Below are 26,805 nucleotides of genomic sequence, written 5' to 3' on the forward strand. Positions count from 1 at the left end.
AATAAACCATCAGTATTAATCTGTCAGAGTAATTACTTTTTTAAATATGTATGATGAAGAAGATTAATAATTTTTTCTCAATATTGGTCAAACCTGACTTGAATTTAAACATTTAAAAAAATTCATTCAAACTAGCAAAGGCCAAAGCATCGGTGACCTCACAAAGTGTCCCAGAAAACCCAAGTCTAAATCATTTATTTTAACCTAAAAGACAAGTGCATTAATAGAAACACAGTGGGGATCTTATTTTACATGGTGTGTGGGTGTGTGTGTGTGTGTGTATGTGTGTGTGTGTGTGTGTGTGGTCAGACAGTAAAGCAGCTTGGCCTGCAGAATGAGACTGAGTTTAATTCAGAGCTAACAGAAGTGATCTGCAGCAGGTCAAATGAATGAATGGACAAACACGGGACAGATGTACTGCTCACGTACAAACCAACCCACATGATCCTGCTGTGACATTTATAAGAGAATTCAGTGTAAACTCATACATTTGTTAGAATTGGCCTTTTCCTACTTTCATGCAACAAAAAAATAAATAAAAATAAAACCTCACTGCAATCTGTTTGTCCCTGATACACAGATGAGTGTCCACAGTGTTCAGACAGTTAACAGACAGTTAAGTGTTCCTGTAGCTCAATTAGTAGAGCATTGCGCTATGAAGCGCAAGGTTGGGGGTTTGATTCCCGGGAACACATGATGTTAGCCTGAATGCACTGTAAGTCGCTTTGGATAAAAGCGTCTGCTAAATGCATAAATGTAAATGTAACTGATCCTTCAGCACACATCTCAGGTGTGAAACACACACTACACCTGCTGTATGACAGACATGACCTCTGGTGACCTCACCCACTGTTTAGACACTCAAATTCATCTTATAAGTTTTTATATGGTGTAAATGTGAATATAAGTGTATAAACAAAAACAGATTTATGCTGAAGAGAAACATGAGCCATGAAGACTCAAGTATCACAGAGTGAAGCAAGGGTGAAGGATAGTTTCACAACAGTCAGGGAGGTAAACAAATAACAACCAAACAAAACTCAGAACACCTTAGAAACAGATTAGTATCCTAGCAACAACACATTCTAGAATCTTCAGAATTCTTTCAGAATATTAACAATAAAATATTAATGTAATCCATTTTTAAAATATACTTTTTTTTTACCTGATTTTTATTCTTAAATTGTTAATTATTTATTCTTTTAATTTGTTATTAATAGCTTATTTTTTATTTTATTATTATTTTTTCAATCTTTTTAAATTTAACCTTAACCTGCTTTGATTTCTTTGTATTTATTATCTTTTTTCTAATACGTCTGTGTAAAATAAATGGAGAAAATATTAATATAATCATTTCAATTTATGCATTTGGCATTAATGCATTTTCTTGGAATCGAACCCATGACTTGTGGTTAAGAGTTCTTATATGCTTTCCTTGCCCTCACATGAGTTATAAACAACTTTTAGAGTAAATAGTTTCACACTCCTGATGTCAGAGCTGTTTACCTGTGTGCCTCTTTCCCGTAACTAATGAGCTTAAATTATTAAGATCCTGGCGTCCTACTGACCTCGCACATGGCTATCTGTTCTCATCCTGTGTTTCCCGTCAGGATCTGACGTGTCTTGAGAGTCCGTCATGGCTCTTATAAAGAGGCCCGTGTTGTTCACATCGACCAGCTGTCTCTACCTGAGCACACATGGAGCCCGTGATCCAGTCGGTGAGTTGTGAGGGTCTCAGACACGGTTTACCCCCCACAGGACGGTCCGTGTGATGCCGAGAGGAGCTCCTCTCATTTCGTTGGGAGCACCATCGTGATTCTGTCCTCGTACGCCGTTGCAACTCTGGCCATGAACTGCGGCCAAAAAATCCAGGAGGAGAGATTGAAAGCATCTGGAAACTGACTCGGAGTGCCCCCATCGAACGCTGCTGTCATCTGATACAGACATGGACCTTGGAGAGACTTTGTGAAGTTTGTCACAACTTTGGCAGCGTACTTGTCCTCAAGGTTTCGGGTCGATACATCCATGCAAACTTTGAAGAGATGATTTTTCACTGTGATGCTGAATAATTAAGCCAAGAACAGGGAAACAGATATCAGGCCTTTTTACTGATATCTGATTGAAATCAGTTTGTTGATTTCATTCCCATAGTGAAGCACTGTGATACACAGACAGTTTTTTTTTAAATGAAGTGTCATTTGTTTATTGCAATGTACAGAAATGATGATAAAATGTTTAATAAATTTTGTAAAGAAGCTTGATTGATTGACTTTGCTTTATTACTCATGCTCTTCAAAAAGCATATAATGTTATTTAAGATGAATGAAGACAGATGTGATTAAATAATATCGTGATTCATTTGCATGCTACAAGAACATATTGTTTGTTTGTTTATTTTTTTGACAACTGCAGAGTCTCAGAATAAAGGTCATTTAAAAACTAGATTTTCCTCTGAAGTCAATGTGAGTGGTATTTACATGTGCAAAACTCAATGCTAAGGCCCTTTCCAAACTTCCAAAGTCTTTCCAAAGACGATAACTAAACAGATAATGTTTTAATAAACGCTCCAATTCCATAAGAATAGAAAAGTCCACACCATAAATACAGGGATAGAGACACAGAGCCAATGATAGTGTTGCTTTCAGAACATTTTTAGGGAGTTCTGGGTGGTTTTAAGCACGTATCTGCTGGCTGTTCTTAGTGGTTACCAACTGGAATAAAACAAAAACACTTTGTGAAGGAACAACACACTTCTCTTCAACAAGACACATGATGTTTTATTTTAATACTTTAATATTTTGTGTTAGAGGTTTGGGGTTTATTCCACAAAGAGACTTTTAATTTAAATTTTAAAATACATTTTTAAATCCCAAACTGTCAGTCAACAGGAGAAATCATGATGAATGGTCTTGAGTGACCTGACCTGTGCTGCACTTCCTCAGTCCACCTCTAGATGGAGCGCAGTACCGCTCACTGTCAGGCCGGCCAGCAGAGGGCGCTCTAATGATGATTTATATTAACCTGTGGAGAATAAAGTGAAGAAACTCTATGCATGCAGAAACATTCGTTTGAAATGGTGGATGAACATCTGAGCCAGGCCAAAGAGCCTCTCATAAAAAATAAAAAAATAAAAAGGTGACAGCAGCCTATTTTATCCTCTGAATAAAAGTCATAAAAAAACTAAAGAAAAATAGAAAGTTACTCACTTCTGAATATCTAGCTTTAATAAGAATCATCATTGAATTCATGGAGTTTGATTTGATACATTTGTTTATTCTGTTTCTGTAGTACCTTTGTTTGTTTTAATGCAAATATTGCAAAAAGGGAAATCCTGGCGGGACTTATAAAATGCTACAGTCAGATGGTAACAAATTAACTCTGTGCACAAATTCCTTTGTAGATTGGATTATTGAACTTTTGAATAAAACTACATATGATGGCATTCAAAGGTACTTGAATAATACTATAGTGTTACCACGGTACCATGCCCACAGTAGCAGTACTTTTAGTTTTTGCGACTGATATTGACACATTGTAGGCCATGAAGCTGTGTATTTTAGGTAAGAAATGGTGAAAACCAAGTCCAATCAGTCCATACAAGCAAAACCAGCTCTGAATGACAGAACAAATGCAGTGCAATTAGCGGCGGTCCCGTCGTCATAATGTGAGTGACCTCTCCAGACCAACACAACAGCTCATCCATGAATAGATTTGATACAAAGGATTATTATTCCAGCTCAGATGACCAAAGGCTAACAGCTTCTGTCTGCTGTGCTCAGACCCAAAATAAAACACTGGAGCCCCTGCTTACGAAAGCGTCTGTATCACTGTGAATCGCTCTGACAGCTGATGACAAGAGAGAAGACACACATTCAGAGACGTCCCGCAGCTCTGTGTGTGTTTCAGGCTGAATCCTCTCAGCTCTCTAACTAGGGCACAGGGTTTGCGTTTAGGGCCAAAAACGTCTTAAAGCAGCGCACGGAGGTGGGATTATTCCAGAAGGAAGATTAGAGACGGAAAGACCAGCAAAACAAGCCTCCAGTGTCTGCTGAGAGAAAACATCTCATGGTCACTGCAAACGGCTGCTTTCTGCTCTCAGAAATATGTCATATTCCACTAAATATATCAGACAAGCAGATTATCGGCTAATATTTGACCATTGATTTAGTTTTTATTTTTGTATTTTCCATTAAGTTGAAAGTTTTATCAATGTGTGTTTTGCCATTTTTATTACACTATTATATATATATATATATATATATATATATATATATATATATATATGTGTGTGTGTGTGTGTGTGTGTGTGTGTGTGTGTGTGTGTGTGTGTGTGTGTGTGTGTGTGTGTGTGTGTGTGTACTACCTCAAAATTGCTATTTCTTTGTAACTGTTTGTTAAATTTACTCACAATTTTATAAGTGAAAATAGTTTATACACCATTTTTTCCAAAATTATACTCAAAATTGCTTGTACATTTCCCCTAAAATTACAAAGAAACAATAAGTAACATTAAATTAAATGTGATTTTTAAGACTGTTATTGATATTTACTTGTAATACTGATTTTGCTTTTAATTTACAGTTTTATGGTTTGTTTTGTACAGTGTTGTTATTGTTTATATATATATATATATATATATATATATATATATATATATATATATATATATATATATATATATATATATATATATATTATGTATTATACTGTTTTATTTCAGTACACCATAAAGTAAATGAAACTGAGAAATGTTGTTTTGGCAACTAACTGATAAAAAAATGTTTTAAAATGTTTTTTACATTTTTAAACTTTGATTTCAAGTAACAAAACATTTTTTTAATGGTTGCAGTGTTTTGTTTCTTATACTAACCCTGCAATTCATATGCATTGTGTTGTTTTTGTGAATGTTGAGTAGTACTTTACAACACGTTTCATTTCTTGTGCTCTTTTGCAGTTTATCTCATCAGTTTAGATTGACAAGCGAGACTTTAGAGCAGCTACACCATACGTTGGTGTTGACATGCTCGTGATGGGACAAGAAGCTTAGACATCCCAGATTATCCTAATTCCCCCAGATTCACCTCCAGTCACTGTCAGATACTGTACCCAGGTTTTGGGGAAAACAAAACACAGAAAACACAGCCAGCAGGTGCAGTGACTCAGATGCATTTAGAAGCAAGGTCAAATGAAATAAAGCCTCTGTGCTGTTCTCATTAGAGAGTATAATCAATGTGTCTTTGTTTTGACTCTGTTTTACAGTAGACTGTTATTGCTTTTATTATTTTTCTTTGAGAACTGCACTCATTGAGATCAACCCGATGACAAGTGTGCGTGTGTGTGTGTGTGTGTGTGAGTGTCAGAGAGAGAGGGAGGGAGGGAGGGAGGGCTGTTGTCATGGAGATGTCCTTCGTCTCCAGCTCTGGGTAAAGAGTGTGTGTGGATCAGACCGAGAGCATCAGACACTCACAGCAGACGTGCACGCTCCACTATCAAGGTATGAAGCAGTTTTATGGACATATAAACAGTCATTTTGTGCTTTAGAAGATCCAACTCTTACACAAGGTGTTTGTTGTGTGTACTGGAGTAAATCTGTGTGTGTGTGTGTGTGTCATCCTCCTAGGCAGGACTGCGTGACACAGTTAAAGGACATTATTATGAGTAGCACAGGAAGATGGGAAACTTCTTTTCTATAGACACGATGCTATCTATCAAAGTTTATATGTTGAACTGAATGTTTTCATCACTGTAATGAGGATTCCAGTTTAACTGAAAGTTTCAGTAGGCGTCACATCTTTTCTAGCAAAGAGAGCGGCCAGACACACACACACACACACACACAGTGTTTATGCATTGATTGATTCATTCATTTTAGTTTTATTTTATCCTATTGTATTTTATTTTAATTATTCATTAATTTTATTTATTAATTTATTTATGCTTATTATAATCTTAAAGGAAGCACAAACAACCACGATCCTCTTGGATAAACAAATTCGTTTTGCTTTATATTTTTAGAAATTCATTTTATTTTATTTTATTTCCGTGCTTATTTTAAATCATAAGGAAGAACATCAGAGTCTGAGAATTGGGTACGATCATGCTGGATAAACAAATGCTTCATTTTCAAATGTTATATTTAGAATTTCAGTTTGTCCAGCAGGATCTTATTTGATTTCTGGAAGATTCCAATAGAATTGATTCCAAATCGTGACGTCATTATGGCGGGAATTCCTCTAAAACTCGCTTGTGGAATTTAGGCAGGAATAAGAATATGAACACATCAAATGATCTCAGCTCTCAGTATTTATCTTTTACAAGTCATTATATAAATGAATAAGGTTTTTATACAATTTATGTCATTCCGCAGCATCATAACACCAGTTAATGAGAGTTGTTATGGAGTGTTTTCTCATCCTCGATTATTTCTTGCAGCTTAAACGTAAACACAGGTGAAAATGGGCGTGTCTAGAGTTCTGCTCGGCCTCGCCCTCCTCACGAGTCTATTGGCTGCCGCTGTGATGAGTCACGAGGGGGCGTGTCTACGGGACGGGAGACACAAAGCCACGCCCAGTCCAGAGCGTCATCTGAAGCAGTGCTCGCTCTACAGGGAGAGTGTGTGCACTCTTTATAGTCATCTTACAAACACACACAGCTGATTCAACACTAGTCGAGATCAGATTATTAAAAACTTTCATGTCTATTTCCCAAGTAGAGGTGGGACTGTATGGTCTGTAGTTTGTGAATGTGTGTGTCTCTGTCCAGACTCGTGTTGTTCAGAGACAGATGTCCAGGATCTGTCCAGCGAGGACAAGTCTTTCTGGGATAAGTGTGGTCTCCTCAGCCCTCTGTAAGTCTCTGATTTATCTTTAATTAGATTAAAATTAAAATAACATTCGGAATGACTTCAAAAGCAGGTTTAAGTGTATAAGTGTTTAATAAAACTTTATTATTATTATTATTTTATTAGTATAAAGGGTGATTTGCAAGCTTTTTAAAAACAGTAAATAACATTTCCTATTAAAACTGGAAGTTTATTTATTTATTGAAATTAATCTTAATTTCTATATTTATTTAGTTATTTAGTTTATATTCAGTTACTTTTTAGTCCATGTTTGTTAGTTTGTCTATTTTTAAATTAATTTTTATTTATATTTTAGTTATGTCTATTATAATATGTTTTATGTATTTATTTGTTTATTTGAACTAATTAATGTTTGCTAGTTTATTTATTTATATTTTAAAATTATGTTTATTAATATATTTAGTTAATTGGTTATTTAATTATTTTTATCCATGTTTATCTTTTAAGTCATTTTTATGATAACATCATTTATGTATTTATTCATGTATCTTAATTATTGTTTTGTTTGTTCGTTTATTTATTTACATTTTAAAGTATTTCATTAATGTATATATATACACATAGTTGATTATTTAGTTATTTTGAACCATGTTTATTTAAAAAAAATGTTTAATGCAGTTTATTATTTTAATTCATGTTTATTTATTTTCAATCCATGTTTGTTTGTGTTTTTCTTATGTATGGGTGTGGATTTTAATGCGTGTGAACCAGAAGGCTGCATTGGGATTGGGATCCCGCGGGACCCAATATGAATCTTATTAATTATTTTTATCCATGTTTATCTTTTAAGTCATTTTTATGACAACATTATTTATGTATTTATTCATTTATTTTAATTATTATTTTGTTTGTTTGTTTATTTATTTACATTTTAAAGTATTTCATTAATGTATGTATATATATATATATATACATATACGGGACCCAATATGAATCTTGCAGGAATGGGCGTCAAAAAACCTAGCGTGGGTCTCGTCTTCCCACAATTCTGTGAATAACAAGAATAATGGAGCTACATGAACACTGGGCTTGCTGCAGTAGTCCATGTTACACTGTGTTTGGTCATAAACAGATTACATTAATCGCTTACCTCGACACTGCCCCTAATTTTTGTGGAAAAAAGCGTGCACTAAAATTATAAACTTAAAGCGCGTGCTCTGCTCCATTCACAAGCTGCGGGAGTCAGTCGAGAGTAAGAAGAGATGACTGATAAGACCAAGCTGGAGGATTTGCTTCTCAACAGATCCTGAGCTCCATCACAAATGTCTTGTAAGATGTGCTCCCTTTCATGATCGCAAAATCGAAAGTGAAAATGAACAGTGAGTGCTCATTCAAAAGCGATTTCAGTACCCCGTTTACTGATATCAGCTCCCAGATGCGTGAAAATATACAGTGGAAGACAGAAATTTAGCGAGAGCGGGATTAAGAAATCAGTCCCGCGCAGGACTCTAGTGTGAACTAAAATGTTGCCTTGATGTGATGTTTACCATCCTGTGTCTCTCTGTAGCTGTGAGTCTTTCCTGAAGCGTGTCGCCTGTTTTTACCGCTGTTCTCCTGATGCTGCTCGCTGGACACACCCACATCGAGACTCCTCCCTGAAGGCGGTGCCTCTGTGCCACAGCTTCTGCAGAGACTGGTGAGGCCTCATCTTCATAAATACACTCTGTCTTGGGCCCAAGGCCATAAGCTTTGATTGACAGGAAAGATTCTTAGGTTCTTCATCATTTACCAGTTTAGCTGTTGGTAACTTAGACACCGTGATGACGCTGAGTCACTGTTGCAGGTATGAGGCCTGTAAAATGGACATGACATGTGCTCGGGACTGGACCACTGACCCCCGCGGACAGAACTGCAGCAGCGGCTGTGTGCCCTACCAACAGGTAACATGCCACACCAAACATTATATAACCACACGCACTACTGGAGCTTTACATGTCTGAAGAAAATGACTTGTTTGTGCATTACAAGTGTTATGTGAGGCTGCCAGGGCGATGCTATGCAGGTGTAAGGAGTGATTCATGTCCGGAGCACAAATGCTACAGGACGCCGGACACACACACACTGAAGTTTAACACTGAGCGTTAGAGGTTTGATCAGCACTATTGGTGATGCAAACATGGAGAGAGTGTGTGTGTGAAGAGATGGTGTGACTCCTGGCCTGGACACAGCTGGAACACACACACACACACACACACACACGCGGAGTGAAGGTGTCAGATCATGTCACTCTTTCTCAACACTGACATGCTGAACATGTGAAAAGAGAGAGAGAGTGTGAATCAGTGCCATCGCCTCTCATACAGACTGTTGTTTGCTGTTTCAGTGTTGAAAAAAAACATTGCAACAGTGTTTAATGCAATATTAAATGGTCGTAAAAGGTTAAACTAATTACTTCTAAACCAGTGTTTAAACTTGAAAAGTAAGAAGTTGAAACAACATCACGAAACAAAACTAATTTGGACCTTGATTCCCTCTTGGATAAACATTGAAATACTAGTTGGAATGAGTTATTCAGTGAATTATGTTGTGTAGAAATACCAAGATAATACAAGAAGAATTTGGCTGGTCATGTGATCTCAACATGATCTTTAACTTTACACAGACTTTTCTGCTGTTCACTTTTCGCCATTTTAAGCCATTTCAAATGATATATAACAGTGAGCAAGACTTGATTAAATCATGAGGAATGAGGAGGCGAAGTTATGATTTTAATGGAAGTTATGTGTCTATGGACGTGCAGCTGACAGTGAGAATTCAAAATCATCATGCGCACAAGTGTGAGTGACAGAGAAACACACACACACGAACACACACACAATTCACACATTCTAGGGCTGAAAATCACAGCTAATAGTGAGAGAAAGTTTGTGTGTGTACATTCAGGAATCATTAATATGCGTGAATCGCTGATGTGTGAAAATAATGACTGATAATATTAGCAGCAGATCTGAGATGTTTCATCATCCTTAAACAATATTTTTGACACTACATGGACGTAAGATGACTCATAACTACATCTGAGCACTTCCTATTACTTTATTGATTTCATATTTACTTTATCTCCCATGTTTATGACTGAACACTGATGTTAATTATAATAATGATAATGCTTACTGTAATTAGTAATATAGAATATTTGGTTGCACTTTATTTTACAGTACGTGTACTAACATGTACTTAAAGTGTACTTACAGTGTATTTATCTAAGAAAGTTCTGGTAATACAAGGTAACTACATGGGGTAGGGTTAGGTTTAGGGGTAGGTTCAGGGTTAGTACCTAGTTATTACATAGTTATTGTAATTACTATAATAAGTACATAGTATGTACATGAGGTACAGGACTGTAAAATAAAGTGCTACCGAATATTTTTCTGTTTTTCAATACAGCAGACAATGGTGAAATATAGAGAACAGCAGTGCTATTTAGTATTATTTAAATACTGTTATGGAATTTATAAAATTGCATTGCAATGTAATTTTATATTTTATTAAAAAAAATCACTTTTAATATTTTAGCTTTGGTTTTAGTTATTTTATTAAGCTTTTGTCAATTTTTAAGTAGTTTTTAATATTAATATTTTATTTTATTTCAACTTAAGTTAGTTTGAACTTCAACTCAATTAATTAATGTGTATGTGTATGTGTGTGTGTGTGTGTATATATACTGTATATATATATATATATATATATATATATATATATATATATATATATATATATATATATATATATATATATATATATATATATATACATTAATTAATTGAGTTATTAATAAATTAACTGTATATATATTTACACATTAAATATATATATAGTAACTAGGAGTGAATCCTGGCTGATATAATCACATATTTATGTGTATATTTTTCATATTTTTTTAACATTTTATAAATTCAATGTTAATAAGTCAAATTAATTTAAATTATATTAGATAAATGGACACATCTTTAACAGTCAGAAGAACAATTAATGTTGATGTTGTTACTTTCTGTTGTTTATGTATACTGCAATTTTTTCTCGTTATTGTCTTTTATTTTGCATTTTATGTTGTCAGAATGATTAAAGGGATGTAGGTGACTTTGTTTCTTCAGTGGAACACAAACTGAGATTTTTTACTCAAACTGTTGCAGTCTGTCAGTCATATAATGGAAGTGTATGGGAATCACGGCTTTATGAGTCAAACAGACATACACAAACAAAACCAAATTAAACCCTGCGGCTTGTGACAATACATCGATGTGTAAAGACACAAAACGATAAGTCTGTACAAGAAACTGGACAGTATTTATATAATATTTTACCTTTGATTTTCAATACAATGTCCGAACTGTCCTGAACGCCTTTGCGTTTTATTCTTCAGCCAGCAAGTGAGGCGTCTTCTTCTTCTTCTTGCTTTATCGTGATCAGCGGAAAAAAAAAACAATATAAATACAGTTCAGTTTCTTGCTAACTGTCCCTTTAATACAAATCAGTTTTGCACTGCATTCTCAGCATTGCCACAAGAGGCCACTATAGCAGCATTAAAGTGGAACATCTTCTTCTACTGTCAGGTTGGATCTACAGTTGGAAAAGAATCATGTACTCACATGCATCTGTGTTTGTTGATCAGATGTACCAGCATGGACGTGACCTCTGCGAGAGTCTTTGGGGAGAAGCTTTCATGACAGTTGAAGACGACCCCGGGGAGGAAGACGGTGTTGAAGGCAATAGCTGCGGCTGTCTGACCCTCAGTCCATCTGATCGAGAGGTGATCGCAGCTCTGAGGGTTCAGGAAGGAGACCCTGAAGAACTGGACACCACCAAGAGTGGCCTGCCGCAGTACAGAGCCCCCTGCCCTCCCGCAGGGCCTCGAGCACGCAGCGCCACAGCGCCACCTCAGGCCCGGAGGAGCAGTGCCAAGGCTGTACTGCGCAAACGCTCAGTGCTAACCAGCGACACGGAGGGCAGCGGGAGCGGCTTCTAGGAGAAATGTGATAGATCTGCTAAATGTTTGTTAATGAGCATTTTATCTTATCAGTTGAATTTACAGTAAACTAATGCAGTGAGGTTTCTAAAGTGTTGTCTATTTAACACAGTCAGCAAAACAATCCTCTGTGAACTAAAGATACTTCTGTAAAATGACATTCTGCTAATTTTAACCTGTTGACCTGTTAAAGGCAACATGAAGAGTTGAATTTAGGTCTGGATAACACTTTACAGTAAGATTTTGATTGTTAACATTAGTTAATGCACCGTAAATTAACATGAACATTAACAAACATTAAAGAAGATTAGAAAATGCTGTAGTAAAATAATAATAATAATAATAATAATGTTAATGTTAGGTAAAAGGTAGTCACATTTACCATTGTAGAAACAATTTTTACTCAGAAATTGTTAGTACAGTATATTTAACAAACAATTTAAAAGAAAGGGCACATAAAACTTTGAATTCAACTTGAAATCTAAACATAGAAAGTAGTATTTGCTTGTAAAACACTCCTAAAATATTATGGCTAGGCTAACTTCTCTGCGTTAACTAATGCTAACAAAGAGGAGCTTATTGTAAAGTGTTAAAGTAATTAGAAATGCGTCACATTACATCAATAAATTGAGTTTCATATATTGTTTTACATTATCCGTTTATTCAGAGTAATTGAAAGCACATAACATTTTTTAGTTTTTTTGTTTTTTGTGGATTGCTTCAAACTAAATGATGCTGTTGTCGCTTGTCTCTTGTTTCCATAACAGTGACACTTCATGATAATGTGCTCTACTGTCTCATAATCTGTAACCTCACAAATTATGACACTAGCCTATGTGTGATGACGGTATGTTGTGTTAATTATTATTATTATTATTTTATTTTATTTTTTTGCGTAATGACTTTAGTGAAAACATGATCCAGTATTTACACTGATTTACATAAAAAAAATAACGCTGTAAAGAAACTACGAGAGAATACTGTAAAATCTGGCGAGTCACGTGATGACGTGTTTTGTTTATGTGAATGACGTCGCGTCGCTGTGTGCGATCTTATAGCTTTAGTGAGTAAACAAGTGTGTTTCTGTTCTGATATTACCTGTGTCTCTAATTCTTAAATAAAACTGAAATTTGTTTGTTCTTTTAATGTTTTTCTCTTTTTTAAAAAAAAAGCTTGTTATCATTCATCTGTGTGCGTATATGGTGTTTACCGCCAAATTTACAATAGATAATTGAATTTAAATCAGTAGGCCAATATAGGCTATTTAGTCAGAATGAATTTACAGTAGGCTACTCATAATTAATACATAAATATATGCCATTCGTATTACAGTATGAACATCCTGTCATCCTGCTTATTTTGTGTCCTATCTCTGTGTAATGAGAAGCAGACTTATTCTCCAGAAAACATCCAAAACGTTTCTTCAAGGCCATGGGTAAGTTTTATGGCATTTACTCCAGTAGATGGCGTTATGACCCCAATTTTAAAGTGAATCTCAGTTTTTGACAGTGATTTTATACTTAAGTCATGATAAGATAAACCAGGGTTGACCCAAATACATAAACACAAAAACTCCCATGATCCCACATGATATTCAAACGAGCGGAAACTGGAGCAGTATTTATGCCAACCATTGTTACTTTAGTATCAGTCATTTGAAAATGAGTAGAAGACTGGCCAAGTCAGGTACGATGAAAATAAAAATAAAAATAACAACATATAACATCATGGTAACATGTTTTGTAATAATAATGCTGTTGTATACTGAATATCAACACAACTGAGACTGAGCCATAATATTAATATTTGATTTGAAGTCTACTTTTATATAGGTCTAATAAACAGCTAATATATTACCTCTCTTGAAACACCGATTGTCTAATTGCTGGACCACATCTAACTGTTGTATGATTTAATTAATGTTCTTTTCATAATGCTTCTAACTGACCCCTGCTTTGACCCACAGGTTAGTAAAACAAAAACCTCCTCAGAAGCATCAGTGAGAGTCTGAGCATGCTGGAGTACATGATAACCGCCGTGTGGAGCTGAAGCTGGGTGTTTGATGGAAAGAGTCACTCAGAAACACAATCAGAGCCTCATCTAACGGCCTTCGAGGGACAAGAAGGAATATCCATGAGATCGCTGGAGAGATTCACAGTGTGTGAGTGGGAGAAAGAGAGAGATGAAATGTGCAAAACTGTGTGATGGAGGAGATCTGCCCACAGTTTGTCGTCATCAGTCACTGATGTTTCTCCTGTGTGTGTGTGTTTGCATGAAAAGCTTGAAAGCTTCTCTTGTCCTCTAGAACAGAGGAAGTATGAAGAATAAATATTCCATCAAGCTCTGGCTCATCGCGAAGGCAGGATAAAAATAACACACACAGGTTCTGTTGTGAAACTTCGCTCAGTGAGCTTTGACTCATTCATGAGAGCTGCGTTTTACAGGCCAGTGAGCCGTTCTCATGTCAATTACACTGAATAAAAGGGAAACAAGAGAGATACAGTCACATTAAACCTGGTTAATTAAACTCACATTCGATATGAAAGCAAATAAACAAACAGTTTCAGGTTAACTCGTCTTTTAAACGTCTTTAGAAACTTTAAAAACTATCATTATGAAAATAACATACTCAAATACTCCGTATACAGCAAAAAATGTATTTTATGTGAAAGCAGTGCCATATCCATTGCAAAAATGAACCATGGTTTTAAACCGAAAGCACCAGTTAGCCTACTATAGTAGTTTTGGTAGACTAAACATAGTTTAACTGTGTTTTTTGTAGTAAAACTGTTATACACAGCAGTAGTGTAGCCAGAAAAGAGACTCTGGGTGTGCATATGAAAATCTGGGTGTGCCACATTTATTGTCAGATTACTGTGCAAAATTATGGGACAGTATTTTTGTCACACTGATTCCGTCCAACCATACTCCTAGTGTTAATTTGCAGGTCGTGTCAAAATGTAGTTAATTGTTAAATATAATAATTTTCTTCCAAATACGATAATTTTGAACTTTAGCTATTTCATTTTGTTTATTTTTCATTACAATTTATTCACTTTAAATAAATTATAATATATAATTAAAGGATTAAAATGAATTGTAGTTGCTCAATATAGATCTTTTTTTTTTCATGTTTTTGTAATGTCTGGGAAGCCAGAATGCGCATTCATCAACAGAAACATTTATTAGCTGAACCCTGTTTTTTTTACGTGCCAAGACATATTACAGATAATATTACAGATGCTTTGTCAGATTTAAGTTGAAGCGCGTGCAGAACCGTGTGTGGTGAACCGAACGGTTTGGTTTTTTTTATTTCAGCGAACCGTGCCATCCCTATTACCTCAATAATCAATTAATTACAGGCCTAAAACAATCATGCCCGAGCAGACGGATATTAGTAAATCTCATCACACCGGCACCCGTCTAAATCAGTTGTATGGTCTGGTTTTCAGTCTAAAACAGTTGTGTCAAGTATAAATGTCTCGTCTGTTTCGGGAGGTGCGCGCGCAGTCAGCGGAGGCTCGCAACTTTTTTTCTCAGATTTTGAAAAATCTTCGTGATCGACTTAAAATGCTTCCAAGATCGACTTGTCGACCGCAATCGACGGGTTGGTGACTCCAGATTTAGCGACCAACTTTTTTTGAGCAAGCATTGATTACACGTGACACAGTTTCAATTTGTGGGAGGCATGTATTGGGCTCAAACTGCGCGCACGCGCTACGCGGGACGGGTGGTCACCCTACCTGGCACACCCGTCTAGAGTGTGTCCACCTTTGTGTGTGGGTCCATGTACATGCTGAATCGACAGGTAAAAAAAAAGCCTCAAGTCCAAATATTCATTTATCACTAATTAACTGTTTGACAAACACTTCCTGCTTCGATGTCCAGATCTGAATTTAAAAAAATCTCAAACATGCTACGAAGTCCCGATCTGAATCAACCGAGTCGCGAACAGGCTCCGAAGTGCCGATCTGAATCAACCGAGTCGCGAACAGGCTCCGAAGTGCCGATCTGAATCAACCGAGTCGCGAACAGGCTCCGAAGTCCCGATCTGAATCAACCGAGTCGCGAACAGGCTCCGAAGTGCCGATCTGAATCAACCGAGTCGCGAACAGGCTCCGAAGTGCCGATCTGAATCAACCGAGTCGCGAACAGGCTCCGAAGTGCCGATCTGAATCAACCGAGTCGCGAACAGGCTCCGAAGTGCCGATCTGAATCAACCGAGTCGCGAACAGGCTCCGAAGTGCCGATCTGAATCAACCGAGTCGCGAACAAAAAAAAAAATATATATATATATATATATATATATATATATATATATATATATAATATATATATATATATATGTGTATATATATATATATGTGTATATATATATATATATATATATATATATATATATATTCTAAGTAAACAACAATAGCCCAAGTTTAGTAAACATTTTTTATTGAAACTATAAAAAATAATTCTGCATCTATTTTTAGGTGTGCCAGCTGGTTATATGATACTTACAACATGGTTCCTACACTTTTACCAAGAAAAACATGGCTAATCGGTAGTTATTTTAGTGTATAGAGTAGTATTGCGAACTGGTAATTTGGGTTTATTTTAATATTGTAGACACACTTGTTTGTAGTGCACATAGTTTTATAGCTGTTTACTGCCCATTAGTTATTCACTACCTACAGCAGCTAAGTCTCGTACATTTATATAAAGTAGGCCTAACTTCTGTTTTGCAAAATAAGGTGGTTAATTAAACAGGGTTATTTGCGCCTCATATCAAAGTCGGCAAACCTGGTCATAGCATGGAACAAGCTGATTTCAAAGAGAGAGGAGGTGAGAATGTTCCAGAGCTAAAAGAGCTGTTGATGTGTGTCGAGTGTCAGATGAAGTGACTGACGGTGGGGTACACCTTTAAAATCTCCAAAACAAGCCAAGCGTGTGCGCGCGCCTGCTCTCGGCGCTTTGATGTGGTTCGCTTTGATTTCCACCTCGAGAGCGAGCAGAAAAACACGCAGGTGGGTCACTGACGTCAGCGGCAGGTGGACCAGTGAAAACCCCGCTCCCATTTACCAGCGAGAGCATGGCACAAAAACAAACGTCCCACACGTTTAAGGGTCTTCTTGGGTTTTTGCATATAGTTAGGACCCGTTGGTGTAATAGTAGGCTGTTTAATGATAATAAAGTAGGCCACAGTATGCTCAAAAACATATTAAATTCAGTGTTGGGCTATAAGTGAATGAATCGGTTACTGCGGTTCACCTCAGGGTCACTCAGCTATTTTCATGCTAATGCTCTTCATCCTTCTCTTCTTCGCCTCCGGTCCAGTCATTCCAGAGGTCACAGTAACTTCCCAAAGGATGCATTCATCTCCTGAAGACAGCCAAAGCACCAAACCACACAGTAATACCATTACTTAAGAGCAGATTATTCTGCTTATAATGAAAAGATCCAGTCCTCTGTTACTTAAATAAACTAAACTAAAAAAAATAACAATAACAATAACATATAGCCTATTGATTTGCTTATAATGATTTTGGGTGTAAATCTGTATATATCCAATTTAGGCTGTTTTTCAACAGTCATATTATCTTACTCAAGAGATATCTCTTCACATATGATTCAGTTTCCGAATATAAACCTCACATCTGATGTGTATTTTTGACCTGGCCTCTCTCTGACCTGTTATATCTCTGCACAAAGTTCATCAGTGTGTTTTTCTGATTGATAGGCCTATATTCGACAGGATATATATATATATATATATATATATATATATATATATATATATATATATATATATATATATATATATATATATATATATAAGGTTTCTGAATATATTTTAAATGATTAGTTTCGTTTATTAGCAGCAGCATATTTTTTCCTTTTTCCTTTCCTTTTAACCGTTCAGCCCACTAAGCTCCATGGAAACACACACACTCACACACACACCATCCCACATGCTCACTGTGCTCTTATCCAGCTTCGGAAAGCCCCTCTCTGAAAGCTCTCCTGCCCCGTTGATCCCGGAGCAATGAAACTATTCGCCCGGGTGTGTGGGTGGGGAGTGACGTACGAGGGCCAAAAATGACCATATATGGATGTGGTGCTTGACGTCACTAGGAAAGGCCTGGTGCCTCTTGTGTAAACGCACAAACGCAGGAAGTGCGAATCAATTCACAACCCCGAGAATATCTGATTACGCCACAAACAGTGAAACATAATATCATATTTTTGAGTTTCGTGGCTAGATGTGGACTTTCTAGGAACGGTCAGCTTAAGAGTTACATAACAATAATTATATAACACAAATGAAAAGCCATAGACTCGAAAGTTGTTTTTCAATATATTTACTTAAATAAACAGCGCACACATAAAAAAAGAGACATTGTAAACATGTGACATTGTTAACATAGTGTCAGGATCAACCTGAGTAATACAATAATTTATGAGTTCGGGAACTGTAGTATTGCACGACAATATCAGATCAAATACACGGTTGATCATGACGTTCTTGGCTTCTCTCGCGCTCCGGTCGCGGGTTCGCGCTCGGTTTTATTCGGAACCCAGAGCGTGTCCGAGACGCCTCTTCTGAGAGCTGGCGAGGTCCCAGAGCCGATCAGTCGTAAAGCACGGTCCAGCAAGTGTCCAGTGTTGTTTCTGCGTTGGCTACGGTTTAAAACGCTTCCATCTTGCTGGTCAACATCAGCTGACAGCCGCTGTTCATGTGTCTCAGCACCTTCTGTTTGAGTTGGGCCACCTGGTCCCGCAGGACGGAGGCTGTGTTGGACAGGCCAGCGTTGTCGGTCTTGAGCACCTTTACTTTCTCCTCCAGCCGGGAGATGCGTTCCAGTTTGCGCTTGCGGCATTTGGTGGCCGCTAGTCGGTTTCGGAGCCTCTTCCTTTCCGCTTTGATGCGCTCCTGGTTGTCCATGTCTATCGGGGACATGGGTGGCGAGCAGTCGCTGCTGTGCATGTCGGGAACAGTCTGGGGCTCCTCTTTCAAAGGCACGTAGCGCTGCTGGAGGACGCCGGAGTGCTGGAACCCGTGCGTGTTTTCCGGGTGTTGGCTCTGCTGTAGGTGCGGCGGAAGGTAGCTGATGGTGGCGGACGGGTGGCTGGGCGCTGGGCAGTACGCGTTGAGAGTCGTGTACATGGGAGGCTCAGACTGCAGGGAGGAGCCGAAAACAGACGCAGTTGTCGAGCACGTCGTCACACCGCCGGCTCCAATCGACACATTGGGCGGGGGCATATGGTTCATCTTGTGGAGATCATCCAGAGCCTTGACGAAGCCCTCCGCGAAACCCTCCTGCTCGTCGGTGATCCCCCGACTGTAGAGGTACTGGCCCGGGGTGGGCGTCGTGAGCAGCCCGCTGCTGGTCTGGATGATGAGCCTCTCCAGCTCCGGAGAGGCGAGTTTGAGCGAGCCCACATCAGCACTGTTGGACTGATACAAGTCCGATTTGAGGTTCCGATAGGGCTCGTTCAGGTTCAAGTTCATGCCCTGTTTCTGGAGTTTATAGTCGTGTAGTGCCGCGTCGTTGTGACCGTAACCCAACAGAAACGAGTCGTCGTGATAAAACGGCTGCTCCATTTTTGTACTCATAGAGTTCTTCTGGAAGACCGGCTTCTCTTCTAACGTTAGTGTGTCTGACAGTTCAGTGTCCGCTGTGTAACCCGTCCAAAAACGATGACAGGCAATGGATCCGCGTTCTGTTGTATCGATGCTCCGCGTGAAGGTCAAAAATAACGCAGCAGCAATGAAACCGGGAATAATTCAGAGAGGCTGTCTGTTGAAAGCGAACGCTCTTTGGGAGAGATGTTCGCTGGATTTGCTCTGTCTCGTTCGTTCGTGTGGAGCGGCATCCCGATTCGCTTTTATAAGCAGCTCCCGCCCCACGGAGTCCACGTCACACGCCTCGACACGTCATTGTCGGGAACTGCTGGGACAGTAAACAAGCCCGAGGGCGCAGCGCGCGAAAAGCGAATGGGCAAATTCGAAATCATTAAATAAACGGTTTTAGGAACAGCCAACATTCTAAAAGAATCTACGATTATTTATTTAAACAAGAAAGGGGTTCTAGCATTGGATTTACATGGTTGGCTTATAGCTGGACTACATACAGTTATAAAAACGGCGTATTTTGCTTAAACTGTGTTCAAATTGACAGGATCCCTACACAGTGTTCACTTCTCCCTACTCCCTGAGCACGTGACATCTGTTGAAGTTTACTTCAATCACAGATTTGTGCTACGCCACAGCCTGCAGCGAGTTCATACACACACGAAACTTACTGAGTTTGAAATGTGACATCATAAATAGCCTACATAACGTACAAGTTCAATTAACGTCTCGCGCACTATACTGCCCTTTCAATGGAACATATACGATCCCTTGGAACTGGAATCATACGAATAGAAACATGCAAAATGTCTAAAGCGGTGGTAGCCTACAAGAGAACTGGAATTGAGAACTGCTGTTTTAGGGTTTAATATGATTTTAATGCGCGGAAATGTTAGCATAAACACAAGATGTAAAATCTAAAAGGAAATCATTAGGAAAATTGCGAAAAGAGTTTTCTGTCCAAGCTAATTTTGTTGATTTTATCTATTATTGCTGTATTTGTTTTTATTGTTTTTCTGTCATATAGCCTGAAGAAAAAAAATATATATATATAAACGTCAGATTACGTAACTCAGATTTGTAAATAAAAATCTAGCTGTTATTTTTCAACTTGCTGAATGTGCAAGTCAGTAGAAGAGTGCCGCTGTAAAACTCTGCTTATCACGGATCCTCCGTCACCCGCTTCCTGTGGGAAGTTTACAGTCCAAATATGGGCTTCGTGACGTCAAGTTCTTCCTCTGAGGGAGCGTCAGTTGCCCCGCCCACTTCATCTGGAGCGTTGCGCAGAGGCGCGTTCCCGACACTCACGAGCAACACCTGCTTAACAAGCAAGCAGTTCAGAAATCCACACACAATGACAAATAACACGAACTGAATCCCACACAGAAGAACACATACAGAAAATGCCTTTTCTATCATATAATAATAGTCAACAATAATTAGTTGTTAAACGCCGGTCTCTAAACCAGGTGAATAGGTTATTAATCGTTTGGATATTTAGACTCGAAACTCAGGTTCAGCAGTCAAATTAGACTAGAGGCTTTTTATATGTAATGATAATAAAGCCCATATACTGATGCTGCATAATTATACCTGTAAAGTGAGCCATGAATGATTACTCAATTCTTAAGTATGTAGATAAGGTAAGTCAGTAATTGTTTGCTCTCTAGTCACTTTGAGGGAATATCATGTTTTCACTGAGAGAAATGGAGTCCGAGTCAGTTGTTTTCAGGCCTTTTGAGTTTGTTTGATGTAACAAAAAGTCATATTAAACCTCAATGGCAGTACATTGACATGAATCAGAGTGTTATTTGATCAGTTTGGCCTTCTCAGGTACTGTAGTTCAGGGGTTCGGCTGACGTCCCGCTCCGCACCTGTGCTGCTGTGTGTGTGAGAGCAGCTGGAGAGTTACTGTAACCTGTAACCCACCTGAGATCAGGCTTGAGCGGAGCAGCTGTGATCAGACACTGAGTCAGCTGACCTGGAAGATATCACACAGATAGCTTTATCAGGAGGAAATTCTGCATTTATTTAATTAGTATAAAAATCATTACATTTATGTGTATTTATTTATACCGTGATGTATGAATATTAATATAAATATATATTTATTACTAAAATAAGAAATATAATGAAAGTTTGTTAAATAAAAAATAAAAAATCAATAAAAAATAATATTTTGTTTATTAAAAACATGTGTTGATGTTAATGTATGTTAGTAAGGATCACACACAGGATTCTCAGCAGGGCATTTATTTATTATCATTTAATAAATTATTAAATAAAACATTAGATTTTATTTTAATGTAATCCAAAGAAGTACAGCTAATATGTATTATTAAAATAATGAATATTATTAAAGTTTGTTACATTTTGTTTTATACATTTACAAAAGCTATGTATTTTTTGTCAAATATAAGATATTTTGCTAATCATTTATTAATATTTATGAACACTAAATAAATGCTATTATTATTATTAAATATTATTAATTTTTTCTGTTAAATTTAAAATAACATTTTGTAAATGTATTACAGTTTTATTAGATATAAAACAACATTTAAAACTGTATGTATACATTTAATTAAATATCATATCATATATTATTATTATAAAATGCATATATTGTAATATGCAGTGCTTTGACTCACATAACGTTTCGAAATCCCCTCTGTTAAACAGACAGATTTCTTCATAACGAGACGTTTTGAGACTGATTTCTGCTTTCAGTTTCATTGTTATTGCTTTGTGTTTCTAGAGAAGTATGTGACTTTATCAGACTGTTGTGACATTGAGAAGAATTGCAGTATTTTGCTCGGGTGGTTAAATGTTTACAGTAACACTGACAGGAGTGGGCTGTGTGTGTGTGTGTGTGTGTGTGTGTGTGTGTGTGTGGCACTGTGCCATGACGAGGCTAGCACAGCAGTGGCAGAAGCGCCATGAAAAATCCCACACAGACAGATGAACCTGTGTGTGTGTGTGTGTGTGTTATGAGCCAAGGTCAGTGTGCTGTTGTTGTTTACCTGGTCTGCGTGTGGTCGGTACATGCAGTTCTCTGGCTGAATGCTTGTTTTATTCAGATGAAGGGCAGCAGCTCTTATTCTAAAGACTTATTCTAAAAATTCATAAATAAAATAAATAATTTCCATCTTTTTCTGAACAAAAACATATGTTCCTTTATACTTTAGGAATGCATTTTAATACTGTTGATTCTAGTCAATAATAATCACTATCAAGTGTATATGTGTGTGTTTATTTACTGTGTGTGTGTGTGTGTGTTTAGGTTGACATGGATACGAGCCAGTAAAGATAATGTAAGCTGATCCTGCGTGTGAGAGAGATCTGCCTGAGGCCGGATCACATTTACGGTAAGATTGGGAGACAGAGAGAGAGAGAGAGAGAGACTGTATAGTGTGTGTGTGTTTGTGTGTGTGTGTGTGGATGCGAAATGATGTCCAAAACAAACTGAGAAAGCTCTCATTACTAAATGCCTTTTCATAAATATCTAAATATATACAGCACTACTCACAAAGCCTGTCACAACGCCTGTCAAGGTTACAAGTAACCTCGAAAAAAATAACAGTAGTTTGTTTTCTCTCTAAAATACTAATAAATAAATCTCATATTCCTCAGGGTGCCAGTGCCATCATCTTTAGGCCACTGCTGTACTGTGTTCATCAGATGATGTCACCGCTGGTGTCAGGGCCAATCACAGGTCTCCCCTCAGACTCGACCGCGTCTCTGCGTCAGCAGAAAAACACAAGATATTTGCTGGAGATGCGCTGAAGAGCGTTAAACACTGAAGCAGCAGTCAGCAGAAAACAAGGGCTGAGCGCCTCCAGACAGACGAGGGTTAGAGAGGGTCAGAGAGCCAACGCTTCACTGAAACTCACACACAGAAGAGCGTCTGTAAATACACTGACCTGTCATGACCACACAAACCGAGCAATTAACAGCCTGGTAATGATGAGTAATGTCCATCTCACCAGTACTCTGTGTAAAAAACAGTCCACTATTAATCATACCGATCTATTTATAATCAATAAAATATATGAATAATTAACATTTCACTTGTCTTGCTTGTCTTCATTCTGGAGGAGCTTACAAACCCTATTTTCTTGGAGATCTGAAGCATGTTTGTGATGCTGGAAACACGAGACACAGGGCAATGCAATTACAATTATTATTTTTTCATTTATTTTTTGGTTGCACCGCTTTTGCATTTATCATTTTCTGTGTAAAGACTCGATAACACCTTTATACAATCCCATTTTCACCACACGATTAATAAACATATATATCACAATGTTGCGATTTTTTTTCATGCCATTGCGGGTTTATTTCTCACAAAAACTATCTATATATATATTTTTAGAATAGATAAAGTCACAATTGTTATTCTTCCCAAAATGAACTTCTATAAATTGCTCTGGAGCGTTGCACTGGAGCCTTGATTCTTTTGCAGCTTCTCGCACGTGTGTACTTAAAAACACAGCACTTATAGTTAAAAAAACATACCTCTGGTTTCACAGACAAGGCTTAAGACTCGTTTTACCATGTTTTGTCTCCAGACGCACACGAGTAATGTTATTTTCCAACATTTTCCACTACCTTTCTTAAGCGACTTCCATTGCACTCTTGTGTTTTTAAACACGTAAAAGCATCTGGAAAGCATCTGCTGTGTACAAACATCTGACAGACTTTCCAGTTTTCACAGTTTTACATTCATTCTCAATCATTAACATCTTAAAGACATCTTCTAAACGTCTATTTGACATCTGATAGGAAATGTGTAGTCGTGTAAATGTAAATGCAGACGTCAGACAGACGTCTCAGTGATGCTGTCTGTCTGTCTGTCTGTCTGAAGGCCTGAAGGCATTATGAAGTATAATTGATCACCTCCTGATCTGTTTTTGACAGGTGATCATTCCAGTCTAAGGAATCATCCGTTCATTCCCGTTAATGTTGCCAGAAGGTGTCTGAACTAGATTTATGGACGTTAAGAAGCATCTGTCTTTCATAAGCTGCAGCAAGCGCCGCTGATGGATTTAAGAGATTGATTCAGTACGAGACGAACAGGCCACATGACGTCTGAATAACTGGGTGTAGTTATCTGAGAACTGCATTAGTTATTTAGTGCTAAAGGCAAGAAGGTCTTATTATGAAACGTGTTGTGTGATACTGGATCTGTGTAGCTCAACAGTCTTTGTCAGTTCAGGGAATCCCAGTGTGTCAGCGGGGGTGAAGGGTCACGACCTTCATGTGGATCCTGATAAAGTTCACCTCGAGGGTGAGATAATGAGCAGATTCGTGAAGAACAGCTCTGTCTTACAAAGGCAAAAGACCGTAACTCGCTAAAGTGTGGAACTCAGAAAAATGACTTTAGAGATTTATTTGTCTATCCAGCCAAGTTAATCATAGACGGGAGACTGTAAATCTGGCAGTTAGATGTTTTAGTAATGAAAATTATCTAATAAGATAAAAAGTGAGGTGTCACGCCAAGGCAAGAGGCAGTAATTTCCACTTCATCAATATCTAGTTGCTGATCACCATCATTATAGTAACGCCTGTCTAATATCTAGACTCAAAGGCTATAACATACAGTAATGTGATGATATTAATAGATTTATTCTGAACATAACAACCAGACAATCATGTGAGAGGACACCGTTTTGCAGCCGATTTATTTGCAATGTTCACAAACGTAAAAGGATTCAAGACTTGCCTAATTTCCATTGAAATGAATGTAAATAGCAGACCAAAGCTAACAAACAAAAGGCCTTTTGCCTTTGCACAACAGAACTAATGAGAACGATATAAAGATGATGATGAAGCTCCACAAGACCAGATAATAAACAGATTCATCCTGCATCTACCTCTTCACGACTTAAAGGTCCCCTTCTTCGTGATCCCATGTTTTAAACTTTAGTTACTGTGTAATGTTGTTGTTAGAGTATAAATAATATCTGTAAAATTCCAAAACTCAAAGTTCAATGCCAAGCGAGATATTTGAATTAACAGAATTCGCCTACAAAAAACGACCCGTTTGGACTACAGCCCTCTAGTTCCTGTAGTAATGACGTCACTAAAACAGTTTTTTGACTAAGCTCCTCACACATGAATACACGCACAGCACACGAGCGAGTCATTTTGAAACATCAAGACAAATAAAATCATGACACGAAACACGACACTTTCTTCTCTGAGGTTAATATAGCCGTTCTGAGACAGTCAGAATTAGACAGCCTAGAAAGTGTGCAAAGAGCGATCCCTCTGCAGTCACTAAACGCTGTCTTCACTTCATCGAAATCTCGCGATGTTTAGTTAATCAGGGAAGCTGCACCGCACAATCAATCTCTTATTTACCTGTTGTTATAAAGAGAGGATTCGCTCAGCACTTGACAAACACTCATCATCATGAGCAGATACACACTGGAGCGTTTTCCTGTTTATCAGTCTGCTGTCATGGAACAATCTTCATACTTTGTAGATACCATTTTTTTCAAGTTCTTTGGAAATCTTCTATGATCTGGTGTTGATCTGAAGAGATGATAGGCCTAATGGAACATCAAGAACTTTATTATTTTCCAAAGGTCCATATCAAAGCCAAAAATGGTTCTTGATATAGGTTCTGCCGGACCCGAAGAACAGTAGAAGAAACGTTATTTTAGGAGTGTGTGTGTGTGTGTGTGTGTGTGATGTTTTTTGCAGACTGCTCACCAGACCGAGGAATGAAGGCATTTCATAACATGTTTAGACACAGATGGACTCTCTGTTCTCTCATGAGAAACACCTATGCCCAGAGCGAAACGCACTGTAAAAAAATTAGTTCACAGTTTTAATTGTTTCAATCATTTTTTTTTAAGTTGACTGAACTAGAGTAGGCTATTTGCCACCTCAACTTAAAAAAAACAAACAAACAAAAAAAAAGTGTTGAATCAATTTTAAACATCACTTAAAGTGATAACTCGTGCAGACCGTTGCAGACTTATGTATACGTAGATTCCTCAATAGCGACTCTTTCTATACGCCACTGAACGTAAGCCGTCGGCCATATTGGAAGAGTCAACATCATTCACCATAGCAATCAATGAACATTCAAAAAAAAAAATGTATATCTTAAGAAAACAAAAATAAAATAATAAAAAAACAAAATGACAATATAACACCTTGAGAGCCCAACAATGTTTGTACTTACTGTTAACTAACAAATGTTATGTATTCTTGTGTAGACCTAATTATCACCATACAATAAGATGAGCATGTTAGCTAACACGACATTAAAAGTTATCAATGTCATCTTTCAAATTTAAGTTCCCTAGACTACAGTATGAGTTAAATAAACTTCAG

The 26,805-nt window shown here is 37.5% G+C and overlaps 2 protein-coding genes and 1 long non-coding RNA gene across 4 annotated transcripts; 2 read left to right on the forward strand and 1 right to left on the reverse strand.

Moving 5' to 3' along the window:
• The first annotated feature begins 6,404 nt into the window (after positions 1 to 6,404).
• LOC113055399 (riboflavin-binding protein-like) lies at positions 6,405 to 12,514 on the forward strand. The gene is made up of 5 exons (XM_026221696.1): positions 6,405 to 6,612; positions 6,763 to 6,847; positions 8,370 to 8,498; positions 8,646 to 8,742; positions 11,475 to 12,514. Exons 1-5 carry the CDS (start codon positions 6,456 to 6,458, stop codon positions 11,826 to 11,828), a joined length of 822 nt encoding a protein of 273 aa, XP_026077481.1. The 5' UTR covers positions 6,405 to 6,455; the 3' UTR covers positions 11,829 to 12,514.
• Positions 12,515 to 18,165: 5,651 nt separating this feature from the next.
• On the reverse strand, positions 18,166 to 19,694 carry LOC113055305 (transcription factor jun-B). Its single transcript, XM_026221506.1, has one exon. It carries the CDS (start codon positions 19,435 to 19,437, stop codon positions 18,508 to 18,510), a length of 930 nt encoding a protein of 309 aa, XP_026077291.1. The 5' UTR covers positions 19,438 to 19,694; the 3' UTR covers positions 18,166 to 18,507.
• Positions 19,695 to 20,529: 835 nt separating this feature from the next.
• LOC113055961 (uncharacterized) lies at positions 20,530 to 23,798 on the forward strand. 2 transcript variants are annotated; one of them, XR_003277628.1, is made up of 3 exons: positions 20,530 to 20,924; positions 22,739 to 22,823; positions 23,089 to 23,798. It is a non-coding gene; the product is annotated as an uncharacterized LOC113055961 (long non-coding RNA). The 2 variants fall into 2 exon arrangements; XR_003277627.1 differs by lacking the exon at positions 20,530 to 20,924 and adding an exon at positions 20,938 to 21,098 and having other exon boundaries at positions 23,089 to 23,797.
• The last annotated feature ends 3,007 nt before the right edge of the window (positions 23,799 to 26,805 follow it).

Source organism: Carassius auratus, chromosome 3 (genome assembly GCF_003368295.1).
Source record: "Carassius auratus strain Wakin chromosome 3, ASM336829v1, whole genome shotgun sequence".
NCBI classification, from domain to species: Eukaryota; Metazoa; Chordata; class Actinopteri; order Cypriniformes; family Cyprinidae; genus Carassius; species Carassius auratus.